Raw genomic sequence first — 10,817 nt, 5'->3', positions numbered from 1 at the left:
AAAACAAACACGGCCCAAGGAGGAAGACGACTCCAGATGACTTGTATGACAGAATGAGGGAGACTTTCCAACGCCAAAACATCAGAGAAATTTCTCAAAAACATCATGCCGAGTTGCTGAATTGAGCAACCATCCATGGTCGAAACAAAAAGGTAAAAATAATCTGCATCTGTTACCCAGACCAAACAAGCCACACTGAAATCTGAAGATTAATCGACGCAGAGGTTAAACAACAACGCTAAACACGGGAGCCAAACCATCAGAATTCCGAGACCCGCTTCCTTGGCAGGACCGCAGCAGCATTCAGAGACGGCATAACGATAACATTACCAGTAAACTTTATACAAGCCATCATGTTCAAGATACATTTTTTATATATATAGGGCGACGTCGCTTAACATAGCATATCATTGTTCTCATCTACTGCTAGCACTGGGAACGATAATTGTTCAAATAGATTGATATATTCTACAAAAAGAGGGCGGCTAAGATTTTGCCCCAAGACAGCTCCAGCGGCTTAAGGTGTCATCCCCATGGGCGCAGCCGTCCAGCTTGCCGTTGTCGCGCTGACCCAACTGTTGCCACTGATCTCACCAGCCTCCTTGCAGATCCGGTCTAGCATAGCTAGGAACTCCCTCACTCCGGCGAAAGTTCTGAACATGTGAGCTTCATCGGTGGCTGATTCGCCATGGAAGTACTCCGCCATCTCCTTCACCGAAGATAGGCAGATGCTCTCCTGGGACTGGAGCTTCAGGATCTCCTCCTCAGCTTGCCTCAGGAACGTGCTCATGTTGTTGTGGAAACGCCGAGCGCTCTCGGCCGATGTGACCATGCTGTTCAGCCTCAGCACATCATGGACCTTCCCGAGCCCCATGCCGAGATCCGACACGCTTCTGCTGAGCATCACTATGTCGATGGACGCAGCTTTCTTCGTGTTGCTCAGCTCAGCTGCAAGTTTGGAGACAACCTCAAGACCGTGCTTCCTGCTTTCAGTATCGCACTGCACAGTGCTTGTGTTCATTTTGGATGTGGCTGACCCATGCTGCATCACATTGTATCCTTCAGGTTTCAAAATTTCCTGGACAACAAACTGCACAAGTGCAGCCTTCCCATCAGCACCCTTCACATCAACAATCTTCAGAACAGTGTTTGGCTCCAAGCCATGTGAACTTGGAGACCCTGCATTGATGCTCATGAAATTGCCGAAATTCATAACAGCCTCAACGACTTTGTGGAATAGACTGCTGCTTCTCATCTCCTGGCAAGCCCCCTGCATGAATGCAATGAAAATGACATTCAGACATTAATACATGATGGTAGTCGAAAGTAGGAAACATCACAAAGGTAATATCATTTGTGCACAGTATAATCCCAAACACTCGTGTGGTATGCCTACCCATACAACATAATTTACACATGCCGTATACATGCTAAAGGCAAACCTCTTTCCTAAAAAACATATATTACCTCAAGAGTAGCATATGACAGCCTCAGCTGATTGATCTCCAAATAGAAACTGGCAATGTAGAGCATGGCATCCACTCTTTTGAACGCAAACGGAACATCCAGCATTGCCTTCACAAAAGCCTCAACTGGGCAAAGTCTGGTTAGCGAATCATCCTTGAAATATTTCAGCTTAAGCTCTTCTTCACTGCTGAGGACCATCTGAGTGAGCATCCGCAGTGTTTCTACTCCCAAACCATGTGCATTGCCTGTACCCAGCAAAGGAGACATACTGAATTACAGACTACTAAATAAACCTGTGCCCAGGAAAAGAAACATTCTGAATTACTGGCTACTAAACATACTGTAATTGGTCGACTTCAGGAATCACAAATTCGTTATGACATAAAACAAAGAGTGGTCTCTTAAAAAGACAACTTTGTCTAAAAAACAAATATGGAACTGCCTGCGAAGAAACTCAATGGCCAACAAAATGCCCCCATCGATACCATGAACGCCATCTATTTCTTGGATATAGACAAAGATAATGCGCACACCTAAAACGAAAGCAGGCTGTGTAACTCGTTTTTAAAAAAAAAATGTATGACAGTAGGAGGGGCACGCCATGTAGCCGTTGGTAAGGACCCCAACGTTTATTGAAGACAATCATTCGTGTAACTCATAATCAACAAGGCACCATGTGATGCTGCGAACATGGCCATTGGTACCAACAAGTTCAAGGCCCCCACGAGTAATAAGCACTAGAGTACTTTCATCCACGAAAGATTACTACTTTGGCAGCATTATTCGGAGAAAACTCAACCTGGTTTGCTGATAGAGGAAACAGCAATCTATATGTACCTTCCATGAGGGCGTCCCTCAGTTGCTCCTTGGAAACTCCCAATGCCCCCACAACCATCCCAATACCATGGCACCTGGGAGCACCGAGCAAACACACCTCCCTCGGCGCCGCAACCGCAGTCGTTTTGTTGAGGTATAGCTGGATCACCTCGTCCTTCATGCTGTATACATGCATTGCAGGGCAGGGTGTCTGAGAAATCAAATCCAATCCGCAAGTAGAAGAGGAAAAGTGAAGATTTGGTCCTACGGCAAAGAGCCGGGCTTCAGCTTGTCCGAGTGCAAAGGCCGCGACTTGCGCACGTCCTTGTCATCGGAGTCGCCATCATCAGAGGAAGCGACCGCTGCTCGAGGCGGAACGGGCACGAAGGGGTTCCACGCGTGCGCCGCCATGGGCTCCGCGGCACCCTTGGGCGGCGACGGCCTCCGCTTAGGGGGCGACGGATTCGGCGCTCGGCCACGCGGCTGAGGAATGGACGGCGGGCGGAGATGGACGGGGCTGGAGCCGAGCGTGGGTGAGGAGGCAGACGGCGACGAGGGAGAGAGCGACGACGACGACGCGTCGGCGGCGGCGGCGGGAGGCACGGTGCTGGGGTCGGAGGCGGAGCTGCGGGAGGCGAACTCGCCGGAGGGCGGGCCGACCCGCGGGAGAGGTGGCAGGGGGCGGAGCTCCGGCGAACCAGGGCGGAGACTGGAACTCGTCCCCGGGGCCTGGTGTGACGGCGGCGGGGTGGCGAGGGTGCCGAGGTAGAGGAACTCGGTGCTGGGGTTGGACGAGGAGGTAGGCATTGGCGGCGGCTTGAGGCGGCGGCCCTCCTCGTCCCCGTCATCGTCGTCGCCGGCGTTGCTGCGGTGCGCCGCGGCGGCGGAGGAGGCCGCGGCCCCGGGGCGGCCGCTGTGGCGGAGGCGGCGGACGAGGTGGATGGAGAGGAGCGCGGAGAGGAGGAGGAGGCAGAGCGAGAGCAGGGAGAGGAGTAGCGCCTGGAGCACCGGGAAGCGGCGGGAGCCGGATGCGCGCGGGGTCGGGGCGACGAGGTTGGAGATGTTGGCCGGGAACGTCGGGAGGCCGCCGTCGCCGGAGGAGGAGGAGGAGGGCTGGGCCTCGGCGGCGGGAGGCGGCGGCGCGGGGACGGCGGGGAAGAAGGGGTTGTTAGTGAAGGGATAGGGGTCGGTGGAGGGTTTCGCGGAGGAGGACGGGTACTTGGGCGTCGGCGAGGTGGCGGCGACCGACGGAGCGGGCGTCGGCGTGGGGGGCGGCGCCTGCGCGACTGCCGGCGGTACGGCGACGGGAGTGGGCGTGACCGGCGTGTGTTTGTGGCGTGGTGGAGGCGGAGGTGGAGGGGGGAAGCTGCTGGGCGGCGGCGTGAGCGGAGCACCAGGAGGCGCGACGTGGCGGTGGCGACGGGGAGGGCGCGGTGCCGCCGGTGGCGGCGGCGGCGTAGCCGGCGGGAGCGGGGCGGTTGTTTGGGCGGTGGAGCAGATGGCGACGGCGGACAGCACCAGCAGCAGCAGGGAGAAGAGGACGCAGGCGCGAGGCGGCGGCGGCGGCGGCGGCATTGCGCGCCGCGATCCGGCCGGCGGCGGCTGCGCTCACGGGTGGAGACTGGAGAGTGGAGAGAGGGAAAAGGGGGAGCAAGCAAACACCGGGAGCAGGCGGTCTGGGTTTTGGCGTGTGCGCGTGGCTGTGCACGCAGTGATGATCCTGCGCTCCAGCTAGCTGCTGCGCGGAGATGGTGGTGGAGTGGTGCCGTGCAGGGGGCTGGCTCTGGGTTTTGTCTCGGGAACCGGGAGAGAGGAGAGAAACGGGGAAGAGGACAGGACAGAGGGTGCAGCCAGCCACGCCACATCCACACACTGACCACACACCACACGGGTAGTGTGAAGGTCCGAGGCATGGGGGGCCCTTTTTTCGAAATTCGGCTTTTTTTACTTACGCACAACAACCTTTTTACCGGATTTGAAAACCCTTTTCATTTCTTTCTTACTCTATATTTTAGTATATTGGCCTGCTTTCCACTTTTCCAGGAATACGCTATTTTATCGTGGCAGGTTGAGCTGCGTGGACGTGGAGAACAGAGAAAAAGATCAGTGTGTTAAAAAAACATAATATTTACTTCAAAAAAAGGTAATAAAAAAGGGCATGCTATTGTTTCAAAAAGCCTTAAAACAAATCAAGTTTCCTAATATTGTGCCACTGTATTTATTAAACTTAAATTTCAATAAAAGAATAGTGTTTCTTCCCGTAATACTTAGATTCTTTTTTTTTTGCGGGTCGTAATACTTAGATTCGGGTAGTCGATTTAGCACGCGGTGATCATTTTTCTAAATTTATCCTAAATATTAAGGACATTTATTTGAATGGTGCACGACATGTTCGTACATAGAGAGATCTATTAATTTATGTCATTACTTTCTCGATTTTAAGATTTGCCGCCAAGTCTTCTGAGTGTGCTTGGGTTTTGTATTTACTAGGGTGAGGGTTGTAGTCTGTAGACTCCGATAAAATTGTTAAGCCAATCCGAACACCAAACCCCCCAAAATTTATATGGTTGATGGATAAATAGAATGCAAGTCACTTCATAAGAAAAAAAAGGGGTGGTTTTTACACTAGGAGTAAGGCTGATAATCGTTGGAGAAATGCATGACATGAAAATGAACCAAATAGCAATGAATTTATTCGTTTAGATGGAAGAGAGAGCTGTTAAAATTTTACTATTTGAGTGGGGGGGAGAGAGATGGTAATTAACTTAGATGTTAGATAGAGGGAGTTTTTAATTAATTAATTTAATCAGTTAATCAATTACTACTAAGATGGAAGAGAAGAGAAGAGCCAGTGTCCAACTCCGACCATATTTAGTTTTCAAAAAAAATTCTACAATACTTATCACATTGAATCTTCTGACATATATATATGAAATATTAAATATAGTTGAAAAAATAATTTATTATATAATTTAACTGTAAACGACGAGATAAATTTTTTAAACCTAATTAGTTTATAATTGGATATTAATTGTTAAATAATAATAAAAGTGTTATGGTACAAAACCTAAAAGTTTTTTGCAAACTAAACAAGGCCAGTGCAACTGGACTCGAGGGCGGTGAAGCGGAGTGACGCCGACAGACAGACAGCCAAAGCTTTGCTCGCTTGGGATTCTCTGATGGATGCAGCCGTCTTGGCGGGAAGCGCTTTTACACTACGACATCCATCCTCCCGTGTCCACTCCCCTCCTCTCCTGCCACCTCCTTTTACTAGCAGTAGTCAGGGTTCACGTATCCGACCGGTGACCGGTAACCGCCGGCCTCCGGTTCCGGTATACCGGTCCGGTTTGGCCGGTTACCGGTCGGAACCGGTGGAATTCAAATTTGAATTCAAACTTCCCCGTTCAACCGGTTCCGATCGGTATGCCGGTCGGTTAGACCGGTATACCGGCCGGTTTGGCCGGTATACCGGCCGGTTTGGATGGTAACCGGCCGGTTTGACTGGTACAGGTCAAATTCAAATTTTTTTCTTTTTTTTTTAAATTCAAATGCCCACAAAGTATACTAAATAAATGTTTGTACAACATATTTTAGTCTAAATGAACCCTCCAACTCTTTTTTATACTACTTTTACATTGTATTTGTATACTTTCGTATGCACGTTTTTTTTATTTAACTTATAAATTCCGCAAACCATACTAAATGAACGAATTTTTGAGAAAATTTGACACCATTAGATTCATCACACCTTGAAATATTTTTAGGAATTTTTTGAGAATTTTTCATTTTTTTGAATTCAAATTCAAAATTTGAATTTGGACCGGTTGGGAACCGGTCGGAACCGGAACCGGTCCGGACCGGTTTGACCGGTTACCGGTCAAACCGGACCGGTTCCCACCGGTAAGGTTAACCATGGCAGTAGTACGTTTTTACTACAGTACCTTGGTGAACAATGCCGTGTTTGCAGTATTTCAGCCATTTCTTTTCCTAACAAAGGCACCTGCACCTCAAAGGAAAGCTAGTACTACTCATCTTGCAAAGCCCTTTTTGCATTGGTCAAGAAAAAGACCAACAGGGCAGTGCCCAGCCCATCCAGGATTCCAGCAAGGTGCTAGTGCTCTCCTCCCTTTTTCTCTTGCTTCACTTCCCCTTGTGTGTACCATTGTATTGTATTCTTCTCCTTTCCATGGAGGGCGTAGCCCTTGTCCTCTTCTACAATAGCATCTACCCATGTAGTAATAATCATGTAATGTAACCAACCTTTCATCATCTACTATCTATCTGTCTGTAGATTTTTTTTTTGAGTGGATCTATCTGTCTGTAGATGTGCAAGGGACACGAGCTATTTGGGCCGGTATATCAACAACAAACAATCAGCCCATGTCCATTAGCCTTGACAGCCCAGCCCAGCCGAACCCAACCAGCCTGAGCCACAGCCCACAGGATCGGCTTCTCCGCTCCGAGTCTTCAACCCTACCGGCGGCGGCGGCGGCGGCGGCGACAGGCCACAGAGGCAATCGTGCTCTAGGCCGGCGGCGGCTTGCCGGAGTGACCCGGTGGTAGCCGTCGGCTCCGTGGGGAGTAAGTCCATCGGTGCCCCGTCCTTGCGTGCTCCATTGCTCGCTGTCCTCCTCCGCCGTTCCTTCCTTTCCTTCCTTGTGGGATCTAATGACGCCATGATGTCGCTTTTGTGTTGGTGTATATCCGAGCAATTAGATGAGGCTTATCGTTTCTCGTTGCCGCTGTGGGGAAACAATTGGCTGGCTCATCCAGGGTTCAACTTACCGACCGCTAACCGGTAACCGCCGGCCTCCGGTTCCGGTATACCGGACCGGTTTGGCCGGTTACCGGTTGGAACCGGACAAATTCAAATTTAAATTCAAACTTCCCCGTTCTACCGGTTCGTACCGGTTTACCGGCCGGTTTGACCGGTATACCGGCCGGTTTGACTGGTAACCAGTCAAATTCAATTTTTTTTTCTTTTTTTGTTTAAATTCAAATGCCCGCAAAGTATACTAAATAAATATTTGTATAACATATTTTAGTCTAAATGAACCCTCCAACCCTCTTTTCTACTATTTTTACATTTTATTTGTATACTTTTGTATGCACGTTTTTTTGTTTAACTTTAAATCCCCGCAAAATATACTAAATGAACGAATTTTTGAGAAAATTTGACACCATTAAATTTGTCGCATCTTGAAGTATTTTTAGGAATTTTTTGAGAATTTTTTATTTTTTTGAATTCAAATTTAAATTTTGAATTTGGACCGGTTTATACCGGATCAAACCGAAACCGGTCCGGACCGGTTTGACCGGTAACCGGTCAAACCGGACCGGTTACCGACGGTTTGGGAAACCATGGGCTCATCTCATGCCCGCTACTGCTTTGGTTTCCTTTTCCTCTTGTCAACAGGGGCGCAACATCAGCTATGCTGCAGTGCAACTTCTTTTCTAAGGGTGTGTTTAGATGAAACCCAAAAAAATTTCGCGATGAAATCTTGCTAATTTGAATTAATAAATGAAGTCTATTTATAAATTTTTTTGCACAGATGGGTTGTAAATTGCGAGACGAATCTAATGATACTAATTAATCCATGATTAATCAATAATTAGCAGATGATTACTAGAGCATCACTGTTGCAAATCATGGATTATGTAGGCTCATTAGATTCGTCTCGCGATTTACAGACCATCCATGTAAAAAGTTTTATAAATAGATTTCATTTAATATTTATGCATGTGTCGAAACATTCGATGTGATGTTTTTTTTACGAGATTTATGGGGTGGGAACGGGCCTAATTGTTCAGAGCTTCCGCGGCCATTCGGTCATTCCTGTACTATTACTTTGGGTGCACTACGGTTTCCGCTTAGAGGATCTCCAAAAAAATTTCTAAATTTTATTATTTAAATTATTGTTTAGAGAGCCTTTTGTATAAAAATTACTCTCTATATGTTTTCACTTTCTAACCATTTTTATATATCTTAAGTACACTCTAGAAAGCTATTTTTGTTATCTATTTTTTACTAGCTAGAAATGAGGAATGAAAGATGACTATATTTAGATAATCATTTAGAGAAGCTGTTGGAAAATATTTTTCTATCAAATCTCTATTTTTAGCAATAAAAAAAATACACTCTATTCGCTGTGCTGTGACTGGTGGCTGATGGTGATTTGTTGTGAGAGAAAAGTACTGCTGGCTAGCTGGTGGCTGCTGATTGGTGCTGATTTAATGTGAGAGAAAAACACTGTTAGCTGAACGCAGCAAACAAAGTGATAGAGAGTTTCTCGAAGTTGATCTTATAATCGAATTCTGAATGAACATAAACGAAAAGCCTACTCAAACACTTTGATTACGAGTTTTCGATTCTTTGGACCGCCGCTTAGCAGGAAAGCGTGAAAACAACGTGAGGCCCGATTCTCCCCCACCGGCGGCCCAGAGCTCGCTTAGCCCATAAGCGAAGCGTTTTTTTTTTCGTCGGATGCCCTTCTCTCCGCACGCCTCTGTCCCCGACGCCCCCTCCCCGCCGACCCTCGGCGCGCCGCCTCCCTACTCCGGCGCCCCTCCTCCCTACTCCGGCGCGCCTCCTCCCTGCCCGGAATCGGGTCGTCCTTCCTCCCTGACTCCGGATCTGCGTCCGTCGTCCCTACCGTCCCCGGAGCGGAGCTGAGCCGCCATCCCCTACCTGGTAAGCGCCGCCATCCACAACTCCCCTGCGCCCCTCTCCTGCGGCGCCACTGAGCCAAGGTGAGCGCCCCTCTCCGCTGCCCCCTTTTCCCCCTCCGATTGGAGCAGCACCGCTGGCCCATGACTGACGCCACTACCCTCCATGTCGAGCAGCTCCGCCACGGTCCAATTCCTGTAATTCATTGCCTTTGCTTGGGTTACGTGTTGACAGCTGACTTGTGTAATATAGGCGACTCTTGCTCCTCGCTAATGGATCATGAGATTTTATGCTCGAATTGGCATTTAGATTTTAGACTTGGGTTACGTGTTTTTGGCTGCTAGATTGCTCAAACTCCTGGGTTATGAACTTATGATGCAGTGTTGGCATGGAAGTTATGCATGATTCAATGTGTTTCAGTCACGATTATGCTTTTATACCTTCTGATTTTACCTTTGTTGCACCTTTCCTTGAGGGGATGCTGTATTCTGTACCTCAGTTCCCAAAAAGTTTCTGTGTGACATCAATTGTGAGCAGCTCCTACCGCTATGGTTTCGTGATTTATTTGTATCCATCATTTATGTACTTGTAGTTTAGAAATTAGTGCTGGTACATATATTGTTATATTTGTGATATTAATCTATTTGATCTAATAGTAATATAATTATCTAGTCAAGATACTCAAAAAATATAAAAATTATTGAATTCTGCTCGTATTCCGCAAAAAAATGAGATATCATCAGCCTCAAGGGCATTTCAGACATTTTACCACTCAACTCAGAGAATCAACTCAAAATAATCAGCATTGTCAAACACCCTGCTTATTCAAACAGCCGATCTCCAGACAGCTAGATTATCTCAGAATCTTGATTCTCAGAGAAGCGAGATCCAGAAAAGTGGAAACAAACAGGGCCGTACATTGATCGTCATCATGCTCCATTTTTCTATTCTCGGTCGATGCCAACACTAACCCTATGTTTTATTGCGGAATTTTACCTTTGCTTTGATGCTATTGCCAGTTGATGCAAAGCTGTTTATAGCTGCTAGTGGAGTCTGGTTGAGAAGAATCTCATGGAATAAATCTTGCATTGTCATATCTATCTAGCTTAGCTCACTCCTGATGTCCAGCTCCACGTACCATACTACTTTAAACTGATACATCTGGCTGATTGATATTGCCATAGCACTTGGTAACAGCGCTGTGTGCCTTCATGTCCTGCAGTACTGATGGCGGGATTCAGAAGCCTCGCGCCCAAGACCAGGAACCTGGTGGTAGCTGAGGGATTGTCCGCTTTCGTCCTCGGGGTCTACTACTACACCATGAGAGCGGTGGGAGGCACAGACGAGCTGCAGGTCGCAATCGACAAGTTTGAGGAGATGAAGAAACTCCTCCAACGCAGGATCCTAAACGCAACTCTGCACCCTTCCTTCCCCTGTACTGAACTTGGATCTTGCTTACATGACAGTTAAGTTCGCCCAAGACCATGCTTCTATGTAATAATTGATGGGTGGCCACTCATATTAGATAGATGGAGCTTCTACGTTGATGAAAGCTGTATGTATTGCTTTGGTTCCAATAGTGGCTGCCATGACTGAAATTTGCCTGAACAACGATACTACTAGTATGGTATAGCATGACGGAGAGACATGCTTGGACCAGAAATTTTGTATTTGCTTTGATCCAAAATTGGGCTTAGGGTGTGTTTAGTTCATTTTGCAAAATTTTGTAAAGATGTAAATATGGCATTTGAAGTATTAAATGAAGTCTATTTGCAAAACTTTTTGCATAGATGGGTTGTAAATCGCGAGATGAATCTAATGATGCTAATTAATCCATGTTTAATCAATAATTAGCGGATGGTTACTG

General features: G+C 47.5%; 1 protein-coding gene and 1 pseudogene across 1 annotated transcript; one reads left to right on the top strand and one right to left on the bottom strand.

The window, feature by feature from the left end:
- Nucleotides 1-315: 315 nt before the first annotated feature.
- On the bottom strand, nt 316-4,038 carry LOC120697144 (formin-like protein 14). Its single transcript, XM_039980271.1, has 4 exons — nt 2,552-4,038; nt 2,305-2,465; nt 1,468-1,712; nt 316-1,270 (listed from the first exon to the last, which is right to left on the bottom strand). The coding sequence occupies exons 1-4, from the start codon at nt 3,856-3,858 to the stop codon at nt 518-520; spliced, it is 2,466 nt and encodes an 821-aa protein (XP_039836205.1). The 5' UTR covers nt 3,859-4,038; the 3' UTR covers nt 316-517.
- Nucleotides 4,039-8,738: 4,700 nt separating this feature from the next.
- Nucleotides 8,739-10,613, top strand: LOC120697143 (annotated as a pseudogene).
- Nucleotides 10,614-10,817: the final 204 nt, after the last annotated feature.

Source organism: Panicum virgatum, chromosome 3K (genome assembly GCF_016808335.1).
Source record: "Panicum virgatum strain AP13 chromosome 3K, P.virgatum_v5, whole genome shotgun sequence".
NCBI lineage: Eukaryota > Viridiplantae > Streptophyta > Magnoliopsida > Poales > Poaceae > Panicum > Panicum virgatum.
This window is presented reverse-complemented; position numbering and strand designations above follow the sequence as displayed.

Coding starts and splice junctions, on each gene's coding strand:
- LOC120697144 (XM_039980271.1), bottom strand. CDS start 3,858: ATGCCGCCGCCGCCGCCGCCGCCTCGCGCCTGCGTCCTCTTCTCCCTG. Junction 1,713..2,304: donor GAGGGACGCCCTCATGGAAG/GTACATATAGAT, acceptor TGCTGGGTACAG/GCAATGCACATGGTTTGGGA. Junction 1,271..1,467: donor TGTCATATGCTACTCTTGAG/GTAATATATGTT, acceptor GCATTCATGCAG/GGGGCTTGCCAGGAGATGAG.